The sequence below is a fragment of the Lolium rigidum genome, chromosome 1 (genome assembly GCF_022539505.1).
Source record: "Lolium rigidum isolate FL_2022 chromosome 1, APGP_CSIRO_Lrig_0.1, whole genome shotgun sequence".
In the NCBI taxonomy this organism is placed as follows: domain Eukaryota; kingdom Viridiplantae; phylum Streptophyta; class Magnoliopsida; order Poales; family Poaceae; genus Lolium; species Lolium rigidum.
In genome coordinates, this window is record NC_061508.1 from 102,974,707 (window position 1) to 102,999,555 (window position 24,849).

Below are 24,849 nucleotides of genomic sequence, written 5' to 3' on the forward strand. Positions count from 1 at the left end.
AAAGCAAGGTGAATTATTGGGTGGCCACTACCGTTGAGAAGGCATGTTTGCAGAACTTGCTCTATACATGTAAAGGTCTCTATCATCTTTTATTTATTCTACTGGTGCAAGTTTTTAAAATCTTTGGGCAACATAGATATGATCAATGCACTTTTCTGTTCATTTCTCTATATCTTGCACTGTTCAGGTGAAGAAACACTAGGACATGGATTTATGTGGTCGATAATAGAAAATGTTCATGTGCTACTTGATATATCTGTTGCTTGGATTTGAGATTGTTTTCATGGGATATATAACCGCGGCTTCCTATGTATGATCCTGCATAAGCGAGCATGTTTAATTTGACAGCAGTCATGTAGGCAGGCTAGACCATGCTTCAACACCTCCCTATTTTGTTTCATCGTTCATACTTTTCTTGATTAGTTCTGTAGGGTAGGTGTTATATAAGTTCCTCGATTTATTTCCTGGCCGCCTTCCTCTGCAGATTATACACATGCTTGGGTGCCTATGTGCGTTTATTTTTCCTGAGTCTTTTCAATTGTTGCTGGATGGTGGCGATCAGTTCCAAGGTGGACGTGAGCTCCTGCTTCCTTTCTTGATGGTTATTCAGTCATGTAGGTTCTATACTTAATTCCCTACAAATATATTTCTTTTTTTGCAGTGAGTCGTTCCACCTCACAGTATTGCGCAACAGACTATTGGAACTGATTTTGTTTTGCCTTCCACTCTGGTTACTCTGAGATTGGGGCATCCTAAGTTCCTAACATTTTTCATCAATCTGCACCACACCCCTCAGTTTTTATCTTCACTTTAAGATACTGTTTCCTATAGAGTATACGGTGCAGTTTAATCGTTTAATTTAACTCTTCTAAACTGTTTGCCCTTTTGACACTCAAGTGTATGGTCCACAATTTCTCCAAAGAACGTTTGCTTGGAGAATCATGTCTGTGTTGTGTCATACTATTGAGTTCTAAATTGTGTATGCACTGTTTTTTTGCCAGATATTATAATGTGAATAAATAAATGAGCTGAGACGGAATAACATTTTTTGGTTGACTTAGCTTTTGTGAACTCCTTTTATTCCTTACATTGCTTGGTGAATATGTTTTTTTGTTTCTCTGTAATGCTTTGCTATACTGATGTATTCTTGATCAACAGGAAAAGTCATACTAGGATATACATCCAGATTATTCAGTTTGGTGATTCTGGTTATATGCCTCATACATGGTTACTGATGTTGTCCGTACTCAGGTCCCTTTCCAACTTTCCTTGCTTCTTATCGTTCTCCTTGAAGAATGTCCACTTCTAAAACTGTGAATGCTTTGTCTCGGGACCTGAAGAGGAAGTTTTTGGCACTGCAATTCAAATGGGCCTGGTTGAGCATGTATGCTGAAGATTTTTCTCTTTTTTTCGTAGGTTCAAAAAAGTGCAGCTTAGCCTTGTATGGTGCACAGATTACTGGATTAGACATAAACTTGAATAATTATACTTGTCCTGGGCTCCTACCATTTTACCAACTGCATGCCCACTTTCCCTATTCTCTTTTTTTTTTCAATTGAATCCCGATAAGTAACATGGTCCCCTTTACCAGATCCCTATTTCTTACTTGATTGGATTGTAGTGAAAGAATTATCATGCAGTTCTTATACAATGAGGATATTATTTAAACTCAATGGGTGCAGTTTACTGAGTTGCATATAATATTTTGGCGGTCCAACTTCTTAATCATATGTTACTTTTTAATTTGTTTAGCAAGATCACCATGCAGTTATCTTATGACCGTTATTCTTGCAAGTGGCTCGGCATTAGAAGTGACTAATTTAGATGGCGAGTAATAATATTCCCATGATGTTGTCCTGTTGATTAGAATTTTCTTTTACTTCTCTTTTGAAATGCGACATAGGCTATGAATTTGTGTTAATAAGAACACAATGTGCATTATAAACTAATTTAATGCTAATGGGATCTTAAGCTGTCTATGAACAATATGTGTCGATGCTTTTCCGTGGGTTGGAATATTCAGAGTTACAGTTTTAAAATTGTGCTGCTTTGCTATGATACTCTGCTCGGTAGTATTAGCTGATTACCTTTTGTTTCATTTTAAATTTATCAGGTGTGATGGAGTCATGGGATTTAAAAATCATATGTCTCATGCTTGGCTGTAGAAATTAGGGACTCACGACTAAATGTTGACATTTGGAGACTATACAACAGCTTTCTTCGACTGATCACTGAGCCAGTAGGCTGGCGACTCAACTTGACTCGCCGACTCAAAAAACATGGCTAGGGTTGCTCTTTGTCTGTGCAGTGGTAGGAGGCTTTGAAGAATTTGAATGGAGCACAACCCCACTTTGAAGGAACAGTGCAGCTTCTATGTTTTTTGCTGCTGGTTATTCCTTTGTGCTCCTTAGCCATGAACTTCATTCTTAGTTGTCTCACTTTGACATCTATATACATTGTTGTCCACTCTTGCATGTGTTGCGCTGTTGTGTTTTTGACCTTTTCACTCTAGGTTTGCTCCGGGTTTAGTTACATTGTATATTTTGGAAGCCATAGCAATGATAATTATGTAGGAGCATTCTTTGGTCTTTCAGTTTTCCAACTAATTTTTAAGGAACCATGAAAGACCGAACATTTTGGATCTTACTTTAGGCATCCATAATACCTACTTCTATTTCACAGGTGAATTCGTATCCCAACGGACCGAGGATTTACAACAATTGGTATTGGAGGTGAAGAATTTTCTCACGCAGTGGTTGATGTTGTTGAATCAGTTCTTCAAGAGCCAATTCCCAAGGTTGGCCTGCATTTGTTGAAGAAATTTGTCAACTAAAAGTAATGATTATTCAGAATGAAAATATTATGCACTGATCTAGATTCATAAGTTTCTCTTACGGTGGAGTAAAATTCGTAGCATACTTTAGGGGTTGGCAAACTTTATTGCTTAGATGGCGTCAACGCTTAAGTGTATTGGATATATCTTTTGCTGTTTTTTTCCTTCTCTTGATATGGATCAACTTGGTTTGTACATGACCAAGTAACTCAAAAAATATCTTCGAGCGAAAAATACTTTTCTATAAAGATCGAACCAATTCGTGTGGTTTCTGGTGAGCAGGTAGGAGTATATATTGTACTACCTCTGTTCTAAAATAGATGATGGGGCCCAGGCTGTCTACTATGCCATGAGAAGAGATAACAGGGTGAAATACTTCTTATGAGCTGCAGTTACACATTCCTTAACGCATATAAGTTCCATAGTCCTTTTCTTGTAACACCAGCGTCCTGTTATGCTTACCGTACTTGTAAATGTTGTGCCAAATGGAAAAATTGTGTTGATTTTTGGTTCTCGACCCCTTGTAACATGAAGATTTCTCCCTGCAGGCTGGAGTATCTGTGAACTGAAGAGGAATGACGAGGAATTTTTCATTCTCGGCCCCTTTGATTTGTTGGTATAAATGTCCGATGTTGTTTGTATAGTGTTGTCAAAGAGGGTAGTGTTTTATCTGTCAAGAGAGCCCTATTTTGGAGTTGCCTCCTCAAATTGGGTCTGAAGAGGTTGGTTCAGCTAGGGATTTGAACCCACCACCTGACCTGCCTAATGATAAAAGGTAGCTTCTATTCTTAGAGGGAACAGTCTCAGATGTATAGGTATCCGTCATGTGTTTTTATGCTGACCGAAGTTTTCTGTAAACCGTTTATTGGCAAGGCCGCTGTCACAGAAATTTGCGGCAACTGTGGCAAATTTTCAGACATAGATCAATAGGTATAACATCAAAACGCTTTATTTTTGTAATTTTTATGCTTTGATTGACTTCTAAATATTTTTCTTTTCCCGACTTGCATAGTTGCATGTGAAATATACTGCTGCACTCAATTACGTGACTTGACTGTTTAATAAATTGACTCTCTCGGTCATGGTAGTTGCCTGTGTAAGCTGCCACTGATAAGTTATATGAGTAATTCATGGAGAAATGTATTTGCGTGGGATTTTCCGAGAAACACATCAACTCATCAAGTAATGTCTCAGATTTGAAGCCCATGACCGTGTTAAGATTTTGACTTTTGTCTAGGATTTATGTGCCATTCTTTTGGCAAGGGGTGGTTCAGAAGTTGTGTATATGCCATAGCCTGTCATATCCAGGATGAAGCTTTAGCTTCTTAGACATATATATTATGCTGCTAAATAGAAGATGACCTCATTTATATATACAAGAACTGCAATTGTCAATTGCTAGCTGTTTTTGATGGAATCCCTTGATCTTATATCTAAATTTAGAAGGGTCTTAAGATTTGTAATGTCTTGTTATTTGTCTCAGTGGATTTTGCTTTATCAACGCCGTTTCATTAAATACGCAGTAAGACCAAAACATGAGAAGCGGGTTTTATTTTCTCCTAAATATGGTTGTCTTAATTGGTTTCAGGCACATCGTGTAGATAATTAGCCATCTACCTACCCTTCATTGCAGCCTGGAGGGGACCTTAGGTTGGCACTTAAGATGGCTCGGCTCACCTTGTTTTTATGCCAAAGACCTGGAGAAAAGGGAATAGGTTAATTCTAAATTTGAAGATGAGCTTGGATAGCGGGTGCAGAACCTGAATTTGAAGATGTGCAATGGCAAAGTAATTATTTTTGTTTGCATTACAATTACAGCTTAGGTAGTTTTTCCAACCTGATTACTAAACCTTCCGTTGATTTTCATGGCTGAAACCTGCTTACCAATCCATCTTCATACATTCCTCAGATAACAAGCATATAATCGATATGCGATATTGAGGTTTTCTTTCGGTTTCAGATATAATAAGTGTTTTATAGGGCAAGGATTATTTTTCTGCTTCACTGTACAGGGGCTAGCTAAGATGCCTCAAAGGTCACATGAGTTCCTCCAATTAGTTAGTTTTTATATCTTAACTGAAGCGGAGTTTTTTTTTCCTTTTGATTTTCATTGCTGTCTAACTTGATGAGCTAGAGAAACAAATTCGCTGTTGATTTATGAATTTCTATTTAATTTACCAAAAAAATCTAACTTGGTTTTTATTGCTGTCTAACATGATGAGCTGGAGAAAATCACAAACAGTTGCTTAAGAAATATATCATATGTTGCCTAACTTTATGTCTTTGATTTTCACTGTTTCGGGCTGTGGGCTGCTGCAGGCATATGCAGTATATTCATCACATTTATATGTTCTGTTTCGATTCAACTGGACCTAGGTAAGTTTTCACAGATTTGATCTTCACGTGTTAGTTCATCTACATGAGTTACTTTGTTCAATCTAAATACAACCTCGCATTTTGTATAGCGATGGCAAGACTGTTATCATCTGATCTGTCAGGAGAGTGTTGCTCCAGGAATCGCCGCCCCGGATTGGGTCTTAAGGTGTGCTTCAGCTGGCACCTCCGGTTGAGTTTGAAGAGGTTTTTTTTACACATTATCCGGTCCTGCATGAGCTATGAAACAATATGGTAAGACAAATTTAGAAGCTTTTGCATAATCTACAGATATCACTTGGCAGGCCAATAAATATCACTTTGGAAATTTGGTCCTCAGCGAGGCAACCAAATATGAAGCAAAGATTAAGGAGAAAGCAAGGACAATAAAAGCCACTTTTATGTAACAAAAGCCACTTCTGTAACCAAGATGATAGTTGGTTGAATATAATTTCTTCTCAAATAATGATTTCGTATTGGTTCCTTCCTCCACTACTCTCTAAGCTAAATAGAAAGTGTTTGACATGATGTTTGTCAGTGTAAAAGATGGAGCCCGAACATCATAGTAAAAAAGCATAAGGCGTAGATCTTATGCCTTTTACAATATTTTGGTTGCACACTGCCACTGAGCTCAGCATTTTGCATCTATTTGTATATTGGTATATTTGTTTTCTTTTGCTACAAACTCCCGAACTATACAATGGTTATATTCGTGTATATGTCTAAGAGATTTCTCACATATTTGGTACATTTAATTAGTTTGCTATTCCGTTTGTAGTTCCGTGTGATTTACCCTAATTCCATCTTAGCAATATAGTTTGGTGGAACATAAGAAGTGTATTATCATGTAGCCAGTTAATTTTGATCGCAGAATCGTGCAATTTTTATCGCCGTTATATAGAATGTATGTTGGCATGAGCTTCACGGGATCGTGCGCCAAGGCGCACATTTAAATCTAGTTATCCTTAAAGAGCACTAAGCTCCCAGGGTTGGGGGCGTCCCTGGTAGCTCTGCACGTCCCTTTCGTTGCTTGTGACGTGTCGCTTGGTGGGTCCTACCGGGGCGTTGCTTGTCGTGCTGGGCTACGCGAGGTCGGTTCGCTCTCACTTGAGTTTTGACCGCGAGGCCGGTCTCCGCCCTCTGCTGTTTGGTATGGCCGATGTCTCTCTTTGCCCAGCGGTGCTCCTCTGCCTCCTCGGTGTCCAACCGGCGCTGCTGCGCCTTTCTTCGGGGCAGTGGCCACTGCTCCCGTGTCTGTGCGGCTAGGAGATCCTTGCTACCTGATCTGGTTTGCTCTCCCCTTCCTTTCTCATGCATTTTTCTTCTCTGTTGTTGTTGGAGGGTTGTTCGGTTGTTCCGCCTATGCCGGCCACCATGGGTGGTTGCCCTGTAGGCGTTTAGTTTCGTTCCGTGGCCTGTCGCTTCCTTGCGTCGCTACAGATTGATTCGTCTTGCTGTTGTTTTGATTTGGGATGGTTTGGGGGCTACTTCGATTTCCGCTTGGATTCGATTCGCGTGGGCGGCGGTTTTCCATGGGCGCGGGCGCGTATGCTTCTGGATAGGTACAGAGTGGGTTTCTGGTTAGTTTCTGCGATTTCACGGTGGACTAGGATTTCTGGCTGGTTTCTGCTACGAGGAGTGTTTGACGTTGTTGTTTTGGGGGCGATTGGGGAATGGGGACGGGTTCAAGGGAGGTTGAGGTTCGTCGGTCGTTTTCAGGGCTTGCTTGTTATCCAACGTCTCACCACCGTAGTTCGGTGCTTGGTGACCGCGTCAGTCGGTGCTCCGATCGAAATCTTGATCGCCGCTGGTGAGACATCCCCTTTCCTCTTCTCGACATTTTCTCTATAACATATCTCTCCACACAGTTCTAGATAGGACGAGTTTGTTTGCCCAGTCGATCATTGCCGTTGCCCATGTACTCGACGGGACAAATCTGTACCTGAATATCAACCTGTTTTCAATTCCCCTCACCTTATCAGGTTTGTCTAGGCCAGATTCCACAGATCCCAGTCCCCCTCCAATGTCTTGCTGCTGTACTGCCACCCTATCCTAGAGTTAAGTTGTGGAGTATATTACTTCCATGTCTCTGTTAATTAATGAGTGAATACATCCACTACTGTGGAACAGTACAACTATTTTTTCCACATTCCCTTTGCGTGTAGCAAGAACTCTGAATTCCTATTGGCTTGAGTGGATCCGTACACCCAGATCCGAATATTAGTTTGACCGAGTTCATACGGTTGTTATGGATCTCATCTATGCACACTTCAATTATTGCAGAAGATGTTGAGAAAAGGAAAATCAAGCGTGAAGCTTCTGCGGCCGCGCAGTTGCTAGAAGTGTCTCTCATGAAGCAGTTCGAGTGAAGCCAACTGCAGTAGATTCTAATGAGCTTCATGTACTAAAAATAACAGTACTCCAAGTAAACCGTTCTTTGTCAGAACTAAACGGCTGACCTACCTTTGCATTCTCTAATGTAGTGGTGCGGATCAGAACCTTGCATGCTTACTTATTGATATTGATTTTAACTCACGTGGAATTACTCTTAGATATATCCTGTAACCAGTTTGGTAATTTGGAGCTGAAAGCATGCACCAATTAATTGTTTTAACCATTTGCCAGTTATTTGGATGGTAGAAGTGTGAGATTAACCATTCTTTTGTGATTCCAAATTACTCTGGTGTGTCATTGTATATATATGTAATGGTATACCATCATTTATTGCTATGTTGTTTCATATTCATGTTGCGTTCCCAACTGGTGCCATTCAGTCCTTGGCTAAAATATGTACCAGTCATCTTCCTGGACAGGTAGGTTTGTAGCTTCACTTCCTTTCTTTGTACTACTAATTGGTGGGCATATTTCTCATCCTGATCCACTTGATTTTTTAATTAGGAGTTGGCAAATAATTCAAACAAATCTTGATGACGGATACTAGCAAGGTTTTGTTCAATTTATGCATGCTACAAAACAAAAGTAAAGTTATTGATGTCGAATATTTAATCATTGGATTTTATTCACATCAACATAACCACCGCAATATGTTAGGTGTTTACTAATTTTATTTGAAGCTTGTGAGTTTCATCCTATATGATTTATGAATAGGGCTAGATTTGCTATGCTATGTTGTTTTCCTTTTGATACTGTTTTCTCCCAATCTTCAGAATGAGTGGGTTGTGAGCTAGGGATTATATAGTCTGCCAGCATTATGAAAGGTGAGATGCTATGAGTAAACATGCAATGGATCAGTGGATTAGTCATTAGTCAAGTTGTTTTGTTCTACAGTAGTGTTACCTGATAATTACAGTGTTATGTTCTGGTGTATATATAGATACTAACATTTAATTTATTTATATTCTGTAAGCTATTAGAATTAGTTTGCCCTTTGCGACCAAAAAGTCATTGCCTACGCGCTCACCGATGTCGTTGTCCATGTATGAGATGGGGCTGAGATGGTCCAGAAGGCCACAATGCATCACCGATCTTTCCTGGGGCAATGTTCGTCGCCCACCTCTCCCCTCTAGCTCGACAGATGGCAGGCCGACGTCTCCCCTCCCCATGCGAGCTGCAACAGACAAATGCCTCCCTACTGTCCAGAGCAGGTAAAGCTTGTTCCTTCTATGTGATCTTCTCCACTCAGAGAATCCCATGAAGATCCACTTGTTCTTATACGCCAGGGAGGTGGGTTGATTTGCTTGTTCTATTCATAATTTCGGTGATGGATTTGAGTTCTTAGATGTTATGTTGTCTAAATCGTTGGATTAGCTACAAATGATGCATCTTCAGTTTGTGTATCAAGAAATTAAATTTCTACAAATGTTCATCCCAAGTCTGGTCAATTCAGCAAGATGAGTCCTTGCTGCTGTGAAGGTTGGTGTTGTGTAAATCCTTACCATAGCTCTTTTTTTTTTCTAATTTTATCCCTTCCAGAGTACTAGATTCTTATTGAACTTTTTTACTTTTCTGGAATTCATATACAAACTTTTATCTATTTATTTGACTTTTAGTATCTTATGTCCTAGATTTGGAAATAGGTAATGGAACTATCTTTGCATTGTTTTTCAGGAAAGTTGAGTGTTCCCTGCTAGGATGGCTATGCGAGTACTATCATACATGTTCTCCATTAGTTTAATTATACCTCGTTGCTGCCACTTTTGGCACTTTGCACTTGACCTAACAAAAGCTGTAAGAAATCATCTGAGAAATGGCTGCTCAGTACTCGGTGTGTAGAGTGTGAAGGCCAGGAGCAAGTGATGACACGAAAACATAGTACATCTTGTGAATTCTCTTCAGGTCCGCCTATGAAAATTCTAAACATTGAGAAAATGGGCCAGATCAGGGCAATTTTGAAGTGGTGGCACATTCCTGTGTTGATGGGATTGATGATCCAGCTACCAAACCATTAGGCTGGGGTGTGACCACCAGAGATGAGATAGATGATGCATTATAGATCCTACTTCAAGGTAGACACCCTAACTTTTGATGCTCTACAGACTGAACCAATTACAGCTGGACGTGTCATGTACCTGGCAAATAAGCATCAGTGGCACATTTAAACTAGCTGGTCGAGCTGTAAGTCAGAAAGTCTGAAAGAACAATCAAAGAATCTGGTGTAAATACAATTATGTTTAGGACTCTTCTCTTGTTCCTTTGTATACTTTTGTTTGCTCTATAACTTGATGTCACACTTTCTATACTTGCTAAAATGAGAATTTGTAATCCTGTGACGGACAAAAATATTACATTAGATTGATTTCATGACCCTTTTGCTTCATGCATATAATATTGTTAGTTAAATTTATTTTGTAAGCGTCACTGCCACTCCACGTTTGGACGGGCAGGAATGTAGCCGAAGGAAAAAAATGCGTTATACCGTTGGAAAAGTGAAGCACATACCTAGCCACCAACTAATTAACCTCAGCATAAATAAATAAAGTGCATATACTTTGCGATGATAAAGAAAAACGAGCGCAGCAAAGCGCGCAAGGACCATCTAGTTCAGTACAAGGGACATAGATCTGGGCGACAGGGAGACAATTTCAGGCTCACATATAACTGCAGCGTTCAACATTGAACATAGAAAAGAAAATTTAAAAGGGGGGGGGGGGGGGGGGGGCTTCGCATCCAAGAAGCAATAGAGCTCAATCTCAGGCTCAGAGGGCGGCCCTGGGCCTCGCCTTGGCGGCTTCCTCCTCCTCCTCCCTGTCGAGGGCGGCGAGGAGGTCTTGGGCGTGGCGCAGCCCGGCGGCGATTTCAGGGATGAACATATCCCGGGTGTAGGCGTTGAGCCGTTGGAGGTCCATCCCCTCGGTGAGCTTCTTCTCCTCGGCGTGATCCTTGACCCACTCCTCCAGCTCCTTCCGGAGGTCGATGCCGGCGACACCATCCATGGGCGCCACGATGTGCCCGAGGATGTCGGGTGTGAGCTCCATCCGCCCCGCGAACGACTCGAGCTCCGCCGCGCTCAGCGGCGGATGCACGCGTAGCTCCTCGTCCATCGATCCCAACCCGCCGCCGCTGCTCATCGAATCGTTGTGGTCGGTTTGGTTCGATTCAGTTTGATTCAACGCCAATAACTCCGGGACGAGCACGATTTATTATCCGGTGTGGTGCGACGGGTACGGCTCGGGCTCGGACTTCTACAAAAGTTACAATTTATCGTATTTAAGTTACTTTGCACTTTCTTACAGATTTTATTAGGATTGTAAAAAAGTAGATGTACCGTATGTGAGTTTCCAACAATCGTTGTTTTCAACTCCCAATTTCATAATACTAAAGAAAACATAAATAATTTTTCATCGACTCAAGTCTAAATACAATCCTCTGGCCTAATTTTGGCGCGCCTGGTGAACTGCAAACGGTTGCGCACGCTAAAACTGAAAAACATGCGCTGCAAAACGTTTTTACAGCACTAATTTTTAGCGTCTTCTGTTGGAGTTGCTTTAAGGCACCTAAGGCACTTGAGATAACATTGTGCAGCCGAAGTCAATGCCTCCACACTCTGCGTGACGGCTGAAATAATACCATCTTGCAGGGTCTGAGACTCGTAGATAACACTAGTTGACACATCAAGTTGTCCAAATTTTTATTTGTTAAAACTAAGAAAAATAACCCTTGTGCATTGCTAATAATATATTTTTAAGATTCATGTGCACTTTAGAACTCTCTACCAAGATATTCATCGATACTAAAATAGGGACACACACATGTCAATAAGATAATATATCTAAGTGTATTTGGGTTTATTTCTGAGTAGTACTATATTTTTGTGAAGAAAGTATGTACTAAAATAGGCACAATCACATATGAATTTAATAATATATCTAAGTGGAATTGATGATAAATGATGTTTGGATTATTTAGGATGGGAATTGAGATTTTTATTACCTAATTGTGTTACTTTTAATATTCCTAGATAGTATAAAAATAAATTATATTTTCGGTTGTTTAGTAAATATTGATCAATTTAAAACTAGTTAGGATGTAGCGACAACGAGATGTAAAAAAGTACAAATGTCTAGTATAAATGAGTGTCTATTGTTTATTCTACCTCACCATGTTCCAACTAATTTTATAGGACCAAGTATGTAATTTTTGTTTTTTCATTGGGCTTATATCCTTTCATCGTCACCATCAAAGGGTCTCGCATTTTTCTTGATACCAAGGTGTTTGCCATCTCTAAGTCGAGACCACGAGGTAGCAACTCTGCAACATAATAGACTAGGGTATACAGAGATAGAAATTGAGGATCCGAGCAGAGATCCACACATAAAAAAAGGGAGGGAATGGGTGGAGGGGGAGAAGACAACACCTACATAGCAAGAACCTCGTCGAGAGTCGGCATCTTGATCAGCTTGCCACCAGCGCCAGCGTCAATGGAGAACGCCGGTAGACAATGGGTGTGGGCTTCCCTCCGACTCCGAGGCTACGACACGGGCGATGTGAAGTGTACACCGGAAGGAGAAGAGAGGACACGACAGCAAGTCGGACACTGTGTGTGGTTTTATTCTACCGTGGCCAAGGCCTATTCCGGTGGGTGAGGGGATCAGAGAAGCCCTTGCAACCAACAGCGACCCAAATGAAGTCTTTTTTATTTTGGTATTTATTTTATTTTGAGGAAGAAATGAACCTTTACATTACGAGACGTGCTAAAAAAAATCTATTGAGAAGATGTCAATAGCCTACTTGATTCAAATTTTATAGTCCATCGCGGGTTTCCTTCTCGGCACGGGTCAAAAATCATAGGCACCACGAAGGGCTACTTTGATTCAAATTTTATAGGATTTGTTGTCCTATGCAGGTCGTATTATTGGGGAAGTTTTTTATCCACTGCAACCACTTTTGTATAATTCAGTTGTTTTCTTATCAGAAACTCTTCGAGAAAAAGTCGTGTAGTTTCTCAATCTTGAATAATAGTAGTACTTGAAAAGGACATATCACTCTAACTATGTATGTTGTGTTCCTGTGTTTTTAAACATATTCAGAAGCTGCATTCAGGTTGACCGCAGTGTTTTGCTTAGCCTTTTGATTGCGCGATACTAGTCGCCACGATCGTGACGGACTGACTGTTGTGCAGCAATTCTGTAGTTGTTCCACGTACAGTTCTTGGCGTCATGTTATCAGCTTAAGGGTTAAGCTGCAGCAGAAACACATGCCCCGAGGCATGCAACGCACAAACAGAATACTGTACATGTCAAAGGCAAAAGAACAGAAAAAATAAAACACGAGGGGGGTGGAGTGATCTGCGGCACTCCAGCAAACATCAAGCGGTGGAAGAAATTCTACATTTGCCTGACTGCCAATCAATGCCAAATAGACAAGTAGTGGAACCAAAGGATTATACAGTCAACTATAAGGGACTATATCTCCCACCGATATTAACACCCCAGGTATCGCACATGAAGAACTCCTGCGCTGACCCTCAACAAAAGGAGGTTCGATGTACTGACGGACCAACCCATAAACCATGTACAGCAAAACGTGAATTGAATGTGGAAAAAATTGCAACCTCACTGCATCCGCCATCTCCCAATGCTAGCAACCCAAGGCCGTGGCGCCTTCTTTTGGAGCAACAGGGGCACCGTCTTCTTTTGGAGCAACCAGGACAGCGCCTTCTTTTACAGCAATAGAGATGCCACCTTCTTTAAGAGCAATGCCGGCTTCTTTTAGAGCAACAGGAATGCCGGTTTCTTTTGGGGCAACAGGGACACCCACAGTGGCACGAAGGATTGATTGGGCGCTTAGTGTGGAAAGCTTAGATTGGCAGAAAGCCTCCCAGGATTCAGCTTCTGGTGAGGTAGCAGGCATGCTGTCACCTTCCCCTGAACTTGAGGCTTGAGACTTCTCGTAGAATGTTTGTAGCTCCAGTGATAGCTTGCGAGCAGCCTCCCTTGACTCAGGAAGCTGGTCACTGAGCTGGGTTGCTGCGACCTGGATGAGCTTATCCATTCCATATTCTTTGATTCCTTCAACACCCTGGATAGAAGAAAAAAAGTTACTGTTGTAGAAAAACTGGACCGTTCTATTCCTGATATTCAGAACAGTGACCAAGAGTGGTTGGTCAGTAGATGCAGACCCCCACCACATAACAATTTCTATGATCAATCTCCAGCAAATAGTACGTGGTAGAAAATTGTGAAACTCTTTGAAGATACAGACTACAGCTAAACATACATTTGCCACTAATGTTCTGAACATATCAAAGTTCTACCGTGTCCACTATATCATCTGAGGCTAAACTCCAGCTTCATATTATGACACAGAAAATTCAAACAAAGTATTTGCATATGTAAATAAACTACAAAGTCCCTGGAAGAAGTTGAATGGAAATTCTAACTGAGCCCATGGACAGGAAGAATAGCACAAGGAAGTTAAATATCCATATGCACGACTGTATCTAGCTAAGCATTACTATGTGGTGTATTTAATTAATTCTTTGGCCTCTCTAAGAATTACTTGGAGATAGTCTAACAATAACTGGGACCAAAAAAATTGTGGTCTCGGATAGAGAGTTTCACTTACAAGGCGTGGTACACTGTTGCTGAAACAAACAGATGCCTTTGCTCTAATCCGTGGATTCCTGTTCTTGAGGTAGGGCTGCATTTTAGGTAACAATACAGAAGGGGAGATCCAGCTTGTCATTGACGTAAGGGCTGCCTCAGCAGCTTCACAAACGAAGCGCTTGTCTTGTGAAGATTTCAGAAATAGCGGCATCAGCTGCGAACACATATAACACGCATGATGTTTTGAAAGACTTCATGGTTTGTACATATCATGCGGAAACTAAACAAGTGCACTAGTGAACATCATATAGTGGGAAGAGTAGAAACACACCAGAAGGTCAATTGAGTCGACCATTAGTTCACCATAGGCCTTAAAGATGTCAGCGCAGGTCATAAGCGCGGTTTTACATAGAGCACTCCTTGGATTCTTAACAGATTTCACAATGAGAGGAACTAGAGGCTCCCTGGAAATTGCATTTATAGCACATAGTCAGTATAAGAGATGTAATGTAGTTTCATAGCATCATTCGATGGACAAATAATGTCAACACAATCAATATATAGCAGTTGCAATGTAGTTCTATAGCGCTGTGGATGGACAAATGATATCAGAGGCTAACAGAAGCTACAGCAAAAACAAGGAAACAACTTACAGCAGCTCCTGCAACCTTTCCTTGTGATATATTGCCAACTGACGAACATTGTTGAGAGCTTCACATGTCTTGACCCAGTCCTTTGACTCCAGCCTTGCAAGCAGAGTCTGTCGAAAAACAAAAAATGGAAAACCTTAGGGCAGAGAGATTTTTGTTTAGATGTGAAGCACCAACAAGAAATCATGAAAATGATGAACAGCTAGTGGCATACACTAAGGCTTGTGTCAACATCCGGGAGATCAGTGAGATTCTCAGAATCAATGTACTCAACATCTACAGCTGCAACGTCGCATCCATTGGTCACATCAGGACATTCAGATAGAGCCTTCTCTTCCTTCTTGACACACTTGTTGCCGTTCAACACAGGCTTGGTATTGCAGGGTTCCACGGAAGAATCTTTGCTTTTCTCCAGCTCAGCTGGTTGAGCTGACTTGAGATCTTGCAACACGCTATCTGACATATTCACAACCTGCATCGATTGCCCAAAATAGGGATAATAAGAACAAAACGAGTAAAATGCAGTTTCTCCTAGCAATTACACAGAAAAATAGTGTGGGGTATCAGCGATCATTGTGTGGAGCATTTTTTGTAATGTACGGGCAGACAATAGTAAGCCATTCCACCAAACAACAATATGAAGAAAATGCAACTATCCAAAGCTACAAAAACTAGTGCAACTGGTCTACATTATAAATTAGGTTTCACCAAAGCTATTGGACCCATGAGAGATGAGAGTTGGTTCCAGTAGACTGTGGGGACTGGGGAGCTCTACTCGAGACCTACTATAGCAAACGCATGATAGCTAGAACTAGAAGCACTGGCACACTGGAACTGAATATGAACTGGATCACTGGCTTGGTTCAGCCGACTCAGCAACCGAAGCCATTCCACCAAAAACAATATGAAAATGCAACTATCCAAAGCAACAAAAACTAGTGCAACTTGTTTACACTATAAATCAGGTTTCACCAAAGCTATTCGACCCATGAGAGATGAAAGTCGGTTCCAGTAGACTGTGGGCACTGCGGAGCTCTACTGGAGACCTAGTACAGCAAACGCAAAATAGCTAGAAGCATCGGCACACTGAACTGGATCACCGACTTGGTACAGCGGACTCAACAACCGAAGCGTCACCAAGCTTGGAAGTAGCGGCATCGGATTTCGCAGACCCTATCTCCCAATTACTCCCAATATAGGCGATCCCATCCACGACCTAGTATTCAACCTACCGCACCGAAACCGCTAGTTCCGCACCGAACTGCGAACGGCGGACAGATCTCCAGCCCCGCCGCTGCTCGCTCCCCAGCCGTTACGCGAGCGGGGCGCGGAAGCGGTAACCCCCGCCCATTTCACCACCAAATTCGGCGAGATCTATCGAACCCCCGGAAATCCCCAAAACAGTGCTGGGTAAAACAAGTAGGAAAGGTCGGCGCGCGGGGGCGGCCAGATCCGACGGGCGAATGCTGCCGCTGCGGGGAGAGATCGCGGGGAGGGATCGGGGGAGGGTGTACCTCGGGCGGCGGCGCGGAGAGGAGACGGCGACGAGGACGCGGCCGGCGGTGTAGGGAGTTGGCTGTCGCTGCGGCGCGGGGCGGGGCGGAGTGTGGGGGGATTGGCTGATTGGTTCCCTTTTGTGCTGCTGTCTTGGAATGGGCTGCGACTGTCGAGTTATAGTGGTGTCCTTTGCTGCTGCCGTTTTGTGCTTTGGCCGCTCGTGGACTCGGTCTGCGGAAGTTGCATCCGGGGGCCTCCAGATCTTGGGTATTCGGTGTAGGTGTCTGGCTTGAGATCTTGTTAATTTTGCCGAAGGCATTTTAGTTTCAAATTCAGCTCACCAATCTTTCTATCCTGTGATTGCAATGTTACCAGCGTATTACATGAAAGTGTACGATTAGGGTGGAAAATAATGAAACATTTTTTTTTTGATACGGTGCAATTTTGTCACAGCCCGAACAACTAGTCAACTACTGTCAATGCCAAGGTTTAGCACAAAATGCAGAATGAAACTTGGATAAATAGAGTTGCAAAATGGTGATTATGTTAGGGGCCGTAGGCAAAGCCTTTCATCGGATTCCCGTAATAATTCGGCAATAATTAAGGGATTGCATTCCATGTGAGATCTGATGGGGTTGGGGTTCGGTTTAAAATAACGGGAAATCCGGGGGAGCCATTGATGGGCCGCTGCAGTTACGACAACAAGGTCGGTCCTCCCTGCTAGTGCTAGCATACATGGGCCACTGTCAGTGAACGAAGCGAGTAGCGGCTCTGTCGACGGTCTCATTACAGTCCACCTCCCGGGCGGAGCAAAACGAGCGAAACTGGCCGTCGTAACGTTCTCGCGCCGGCGACGTTCCAGAAAAAAAGCAAAGCGAACTGGCCGTTGTACGTTCTCGCGCCGGCGACGAGATGCATTGCAAGTGTTCTCCGCTGCTCAAAACGCAGCAAAATCATGCTAGCAAGCCTGAGCTGTGTTCTTTTCTTTCCCTTGCGGCCGTGCGTGTAAAATTGAGTTGAGTTTACGTTGCTAAGAGAACACATGGTCACCAATCTCGTCCCCGGACACTCCTCCTTGCATTGCTCCTCCTCTCTTCTTTTGCCACCCTCGATGGCTCGTGTCGCGGTAACACCACGGCAACTAGAACTACTAGGAAAACCTCTGCTGCAGGCGCATCAAATTAGCTTATTCCTGGCGTACCAGAGCTCTCGTTCGCCGGAAGTAGTACGAATAGGGAACAAAAAAGGCCCACCCACCACCACCCCACCAGATGCATGCATGTCCATTTCCTTCATCATTACATTTACAGAGCATCGGTCAAAAGAAACAAAATTACAACTAGCCATGAATTTTGCACAAAACACCCTAACAAGAATTTAGAAAAGCAATCGGATCCTGAACGCGACGACCGTGGACGGCGAGCCCTGCTCGACGCGACGGCCATGGACGGCTAGCTGATGGCTGCTACAGGTGGCGGGGACGCACGAAGACGGTGGAGGAATGGCTGCTGCTGGTGAAGTCCTCGGGGAGTAGGCCGGAATGGCACCGTGACGCAACCAGGAGACGGTGGAGGAGGACATGGCGGGCGGGGGAGTGGGCGGGCTTGACCACCGCCAGGACGTCATCGTCGCCCCGCGGCGGTGTCCAGGTCCATCCCCGCCCTCCTACAGCGAGTCTCGGTCCTCCTCGACGAAGACGTCGCGGCGAGTGAGGATTTGGAGGCCCCTGCCGCTGCCCCGCCCTCTGCACGCGAGTCCCGGTCCTCCTCGACGAAGACGGCGCGGCGGGTGAGGATTTGGAGGACCCTGCCGGTGCCCCGCCGGCGACACCACTGCGAGGTGCCCACCTACGTGTTGCGCGGCCGCGGCCAGCACGCGCGCCGCGTTGAGCAGTGACGAGAACGATCTCCGCAGCAACATCCCGCCGGCGAGCTCTCGTTCTCACGGCAGACAGAGAAAAAATGGGGAGGAATGGAGGAGGGCATGTGGGTGTGGTTGCGGTAGGGGAAGGGAGTGGGGTAGTGTGCCAGCGGTACACGATTCAGCAATAGGCCATTCCTAGTAGTGTAGTGCTAGGGTTGCTGGGGGTGGTGATGCATGCATTCATGACGATGATGATGATGTATATTTTGTGATATCTTGAACTTTTGAAAATTGATGCCAAGGCATGTGTATTTTCTGAGGTGGTGTATACTAACCTCTCGGATAGTGAACTACTTGCGGTGGTAGCATGACCATATATAGGAGCTAGGGTGAACTTGTAATGTTTCTTTTAAGAAAAAAGACACTCAAGTGCCCAATTTTGAATTAACAACGATCGTCCAATTTAATACAACGTGCTGATCAAAACAACTTACAATCCAAGGTAGACAAAAAGCACAAAGAAAGAAAATTGAAGTGTTGACGGTGAAGATGAAGTACAAGAGGAGCAGCCACTATCTTGAAAACGAGCACGCGAACAGGAGATCCCTGGGGCTGAGGCAGGTCTAAACCTTCTCTATCGCCGAAGTGAGCAGCCTGCTCTCTCATCCTAGATTGAAGGACGCCGCACCGTGGCCGGTAGAGTTGCTTCTACTAGAGCTAAGGAGGAGCTACGCACATCGGTAAAGCAACTATACCGCGTGGTGCATCACAGCTTTATCACACGAGGGGTTAGTATATACCACCTCGAAAAAGTTCATCATTACAGACCGAGGATCGGGCTCAAGCAAATCCTAACTTATGGATGGATACGAGAGCACCTCCTAAAATCAGCAGATCATGATGAAGGAAGCAGAAACACTAAGCAGGAAACTACTTGCGTAGCCAAGTCCTAAGCCAACTCCTCCTCTCCGCTGGGTGCAGCTTACGGTACTCGGCATACTCTTCTTTATTGTCTACAATATAGTCGATTGCCCCGACTAGCAAGTTAGGTTCAAACAGCTGCGCCCTGCATACAAATCGGGGCGTGAAGATCGTCTTCATATGAGCATAGTTCGTGATCGAGGTCCCGACGTACTGACAATGCCTCGGGTAGCGCTGCAATCCACAAGGAGAAATTGTTAGTGCGGATGCCAACGACATACTTTCAGATCTATGAAGGAACTCAGTGAGGCTTACTACCTGAATGTACTCATCTGTCGTCTCTTCAACAGCAAGCAGCAACCATCTTAGCTCATGTCCAGAATGCGATCGTATTTCATTTTGAGTATGACGCTTCATTTGGTCCTCCAGTTTCTGATGTGGTTGTAGATCTGAAGAGTGGTCACATGTATGCCATTGAATGCAAGAACATCAGCATCTAACTTCTTCATCTGCTCCTCTTTGAATTCCAGGTTAAAACAGACGTCGCTATGGATGAGCAAAACAAACCGGTTGTGCACAAACTTCCACATCCTAAAGCACTAGCACATCAATGAACAACACTACCACATTGACATCCTTAAGCACTAGCACATTAATGAACTAACACTACCACATCCACATCCTTAAGCACTAGCACATCAATGAACTACCTCAACCACATCCACATCCTTAAGCACTACCACATCAATGAAATACAAGAAAACAAAGAGCGGCCTTACAGTCAGAGGAGGCACACGCAGCGTCGAGGTCGGGGAAGCAGGGGACCATGGCGAAGATGCAGGCAGCACAACCGTCCCCGTGGAAGAGTCAGATGCAACTGCGACAGCCGTCCCTGTGGTAGAGTCAGATGCAACCTAGACAACCTCGACAACCTCGACCGGCGACGAATGAATGGCCTACAATAGATACATTCAGACCCTTGTGTACCCAAAAGATCTAGATCTAAGGCTATGGTTTGCAGAAGCTTACAACAACCGAAGAGATCGAAGCAGAGGAAGAAGACGATCATCCGTGGCCAGTAGTTGCCGCCACAGCCAACGTCGCCGCCGCAAGCCTCGCCGACCGTGCGGGTGAGAAAGAGCCGGCCATGTCGCTAGATCGGGTAGGGTGGATAAGCTCGAAATAGGGGAAATAGGGGATTTGGATTTGGCGGTGAGAGAGCCGCCCCAATATACGGTGGCGAAATTTCGAGCGCGGTGACCGAATTCATCCCTCCGAGATTTTGCCGTTCCGCGCCAGCTCGCGCCATCTCCTGTGGTGGCTCTGGGCGAACGCGGCGTTGTCGAGTTTTGCGGAGACGAGGGTGGCTCCCTAGAAACGGCCAATCCGAGCGTTCCTCAAGGGCGTGGGCCGAGGGTGCTTTAAAAATCGTGCCATGCGACAATGCGGGTGAGCCCAGGCAACCAAACGGGTCAAAAATTACGCCCCCCATGCGAGCCAAGGAGAGTCCATGCTACCAAACGCGCCCTAGATGATACCCCGCGCGTTGCGACGTGATATTTTTAACGATATATAGAATAAGAATAAGTATATATAGTTTTACGAAATTTGTGATGTATAGAATTTCATTATTTCGAAGTCGATACACGATTTGAGTACTTGAGTGGATTGGTGAAAATAGATGATCTGATCCAAATATGCTTGTGATGTTAGTACAGGAAGGCTCCATGTATGACAGATGAGAGAAGCGTGTGGATTGCAAGTTGTATATTCTTTTGATTTGGACGAAAGAATTGGGATTGTTGTTGCATTGCCACCAAAGTTGTATAAACTGCAGTAGAGGTGCACAATTAAAATATAGTGTTTGATTTCAGCTGGAAATTATATTTTCGATGAATGCATACAGATGGACCTTACAAACGTGTATCTTGGTGCTTCCTAAAGAAAAATGTCAGATAATATTTTAACATCTTAAAAAATCAGGGTAGTGACTTAAGAAAAGTGCAGGAATAATTAAAGTGTTGGGCAAATATAATACACACAAAAGAGAGTGCTTCCTGTTTGTAGTCGCATGGTCTGCCATCAGTGTCTGCATATCGGCCGAGAATTGATTACCATCGCCGCATGAACAATACAGGAAGGATTTGGCATGGTACGGATGGAAAGTTGCCAAAAAGTGATAATGCCCAGCATTTATTTAGGCGGACAGATTGGATTATCTTGAATTGTTCAAGATTACAATGGAAGTGAATCAATCTATTGTTCAGTAACTCTTTATGTAAGAAACGATATAACTAATTTAGGTAGAATCCAGTGCAGTCCTTTGCTGTTCCATGCGTGGTTGTCTAGTTGATGATGCCCTGCATGTGGTTAATTTTTTTAGCAGTATTAGAAAGGTAAGCTTGTGTGTTAAGGTTAGTGATATACTCAATATTTGGATAATTTTTTGGATATGATAATTGAAGGTACTTATGTTATTTTATTGTTGATCCTCTTGCCTTTCTTAGATGTCTGCTGTAACATTGATGTAGGATACAAAAAATGGAAATCTTGAATGCGATATTTGGTAAAAGATATGAGGGGACGGTACATACCCTTGCATTGTTAGAAATGTATTGGTGAGAAATTAAATCACATACTACTATAAGTTTGTCGTCACCTTTTTTTCTTTTGTTGTTTCCTGTTCAATGCTTCATTTTGCTCTAGGGTTTTTGTAAAACAATAATTATCATTTGAAATTCATGTTGATTCTAAAGAAATCGGCCCATGATTATGGATTAAAGTATTACCTGAGCTTGTTTTTGTCCATGGTAATAGTTGCTGGTTTGCAAACAGAAGCAGGTATTGTGTTTGAACAGATGCATTTGACGAAACATTGGCGACAGAAAATTACAATGTAATAACTAATTAATCCCGAGGAGATTCCACTATAACAAATACATTACAACAGAATGGTCACAAAAATAGAAGGGGTGTCTCTAAGTCTCAGTCGGATGAGACTAATCTTAAGTCTCTGTCGACTTACATTAATATGTTTAAATAAAGTGCAAACAATAGCAAACACAAATCTTCAAAAACAAAACTCAATGATAGAACACGTGACTGAGATATAAGCTATGCTTCAGCTAGCTGAAACTTAGCAATTCCGAAATAGAAAATGCGTGTGGTAATTCAATGTAAATTAAATTGAAGAGTAGGAGGTTTGAGCTTGCATACCAATGCAAGTAGGTTCTGTGCAGCATCCGTAGGCAGTACAAGCGATGATGGCATGTTTCTTATAGCTTCAGCCAGCACACCGTGGATCCAATAAGTCCAAATAAATCGGGGGCTTGAGGTAGCAGCAGGAAAAATCCAATCAAATTAGGTGCAGGTACGAACAAATCGTCGAGCGGATTTCAGACGGGAGCTCAACCTGCTAGATTGGAAAGAACGTGTTCACGGATTTGAAAAACAAAGGGCATGGGGAGCGGGCAGGACCGACATGGACGCCGCTGGCAGAGTCGACGGCCTGAGCAGACCGGCGTGCTTGGTGCGGATGGCAGCATGGCATGATTTTAAACCTGGAGGCGGTGATGGCGACGGATGAGTTTTTTTTAGATAAAAGGCAACGACTTACCCGACTTTAAATTAATAAAGCTCTTACGATAGCCAAGATTCAATACAAGCTGCGGCATACAACTTAGCCAAACATGAGACACAACTCGTAAGACATGAAAAGAAACACGACAACTTCAATAGCATCATCCGGGCGGGGGAGTAGAGCGGTCATCACTTGCGATGAGCTCCGCGCGCACCTGCCTTAGCTTTTCCCCCGGCCACTCCAGCCTTGCCCTGTCCTGGGCCTTTGCCAGAGGCTTCCAAAATTGCATTAAAATGGAACATTTATATAGGAGGTCAGCGGGATGGCGAAGCACCTTGGCTTGGAAGATATGTTTGTCGCGAACATGCCAAAGCGACCAACAAAGAGCTGAAAACAGGGTCCACAACAGACGGTGGGCCCTGCCAGCGAAACTAGAAACAATGTCAAAAAACTGCGGGAAAGAAGTGGGAGTCTATCTGCACCCTAGCATCTGGCGGATAACACTCCACCCAACCTTTGCCAAGGAGCAGCAGAAGAAGATATGCCTGGTAGTTTCCTCTATTCCGTACAACGCACACCGGCCCTCTACGGTGTGCAATCAACTCTCTAGTAGGAAGTATGTCCAATGCTAGCTGCCAATTGAAGATGCGAACTTTAAGAGGATCTTGGCAGCCCACAAGTCCCTAAAGTGGGCCACGGAAGCTCCGCGCGACAACACATTGTACATAGAGCTAACCGAGTAAACTCCGGAAGGGTCAAGCGTCCAGGAGACCTTGTCATGTCCAGGGAGAAGGTGTGTGTTGTCCAGGAGGGTCTGTAGCTATTCCCACTCTGCTCTACCTTACTCATCAAGGGTCCGCCTAAGTCTGAGGTGGTCCTGTCCTTCACAAGCCTGTGCTACCGAGATCTTCTGATTTTCACAGATACTAAAGATAAGAGGGAAGCGCTCCCTCGGCACTCCCCCTCCCTCAGCCCATCTATCATACCAAAATTGTGTCCGCTGAACATTATGAACTTCATGCTTAGATCTGATCTGAAGAGGTCCTTGATCTGATACAAGATTTTCCAGAATGCCGAGCCCCCTTGGCCCGTACATGCAAAGATATCTGCCGTGTCCGTGTATTTTGCCCTAATCAACCGAGTTCAATTGGCGACGAATGAGTTCGATCGAGCAGTTTTCTATCCTTGAATGCTTAGATTTATTAGGTGATTTCATCAACATTTCTAATGAGGAACCCTAAGAGCATATCCAGTCGCGTTCCCCAAAGCGTCACCTAAATCACGACGGATCAAGCATTTGGAGGACGCTCTTTGTGTCGCGTTTGGGAATGTCGCTACCCAGCCGCCCCCAAAAGAGGCACCAAATCAATGAAAGTGCATGAAAATAAAGGTGTTCATTCAACTTTGCTTATATTTTACAACTTTGAATGAAAACGGCAAGATTATCTAACCGTAGCCTACTGGCCGTCCGGTGGTGCATCAGCCGCCCCGTCCCGTCATCGCCTCCCCTCCGACGCAGCTCCTGCGCCGCGCGCCGCCTCTCCCTAAGGAGCGCGATGAGAAGACGCCGGTGCTCGTTCGCCGCATCATCGCCTACACTCCGCAGCTGCTCCTGCTGGAGGGAGAGTTCGACGCCACGGTGAACCCACGTGTCGTTGTCCTCCTCGCGGGCACAGGCGTCGTCCTGCAGCTTCTTATGCGACTCGAACGACTCGAGGAGCGCCCTCTGCTGCGACGCTACCTCCTCCAGGTCCGGCCCGTCGTCGCCGAACCAGTTGAAGTCGTCGTTATCCTCCTCCTCCACCACCTCCTCCTTCTCCTCCTCCTTCTCCACTTGCGCCGCCGCCGCCGCGAATGCATCCGCCTCCGCCACCCAGGCCGTCGCTTCCGCACTGGCGCCTCCTCTCGCATTTGCTGCTCCAGCGCCTCCCGCCACTGCCGTTGATGGAGCTCCCGCATCTACAGCCGCTCCTACAGCTCCTCAATGAACCGCTGCTCGTACATCTCATCAGCACGCTGTCGTAGCTCCATCTCATACGCACGGCGGCGCCGCTGCAGCTGCTCTGCACGCCGCCGCTCGCCCATCTCCTCCGCCCGGTGGTGGCGCGCCTCTTCCGCCGTGGCGGC

At 44.2% G+C, this 24,849-nt stretch overlaps 1 protein-coding gene and 1 long non-coding RNA gene across 2 annotated transcripts; one reads left to right on the forward strand and one right to left on the reverse strand.

Annotated features, from left to right (window-relative positions):
* The first annotated feature begins 6,366 nt into the window (after positions 1-6,366).
* LOC124678835 lies at positions 6,367-7,820 on the forward strand. The gene is made up of 2 exons (XR_006994660.1): positions 6,367-6,494; positions 7,490-7,820. It is a non-coding gene; the product is annotated as an uncharacterized LOC124678835 (long non-coding RNA).
* Positions 7,821-13,028: 5,208 nt separating this feature from the next.
* On the reverse strand, positions 13,029-16,458 carry LOC124678843. Its single transcript, XM_047214694.1, has 6 exons — positions 16,376-16,458; positions 15,076-15,333; positions 14,865-14,971; positions 14,543-14,675; positions 14,231-14,425; positions 13,029-13,684 (listed from the first exon to the last, which is right to left on the reverse strand). The coding sequence occupies exons 2-6, from the start codon at positions 15,322-15,324 to the stop codon at positions 13,244-13,246; spliced, it is 1,125 nt and encodes a 374-aa protein (XP_047070650.1). The 5' UTR covers positions 15,325-15,333; positions 16,376-16,458; the 3' UTR covers positions 13,029-13,243.
* Between the last annotated feature and the right edge of the window lie 8,391 nt (positions 16,459-24,849).

Bases quoted from the DNA above. Each gene is read 5' to 3' on its own strand.
- LOC124678843 (XM_047214694.1), bottom strand. From the start codon at position 15,324: ATGTCAGATAGCGTGTTGCAAGATCTCAAGTCAGCTCAACCAGCTGAG. The intron at 14,676-14,864 runs GTAAGTTGTTTC...TGCAATTTCCAG, and splicing joins GAAAGGTTGCAGGAGCTGCT to GGAGCCTCTAGTTCCTCTCA. The intron at 13,685-14,230 runs GTAAGTGAAACT...TCTTCTATCCAG, and splicing joins GCAACAGTGTACCACGCCTT to GGTGTTGAAGGAATCAAAGA.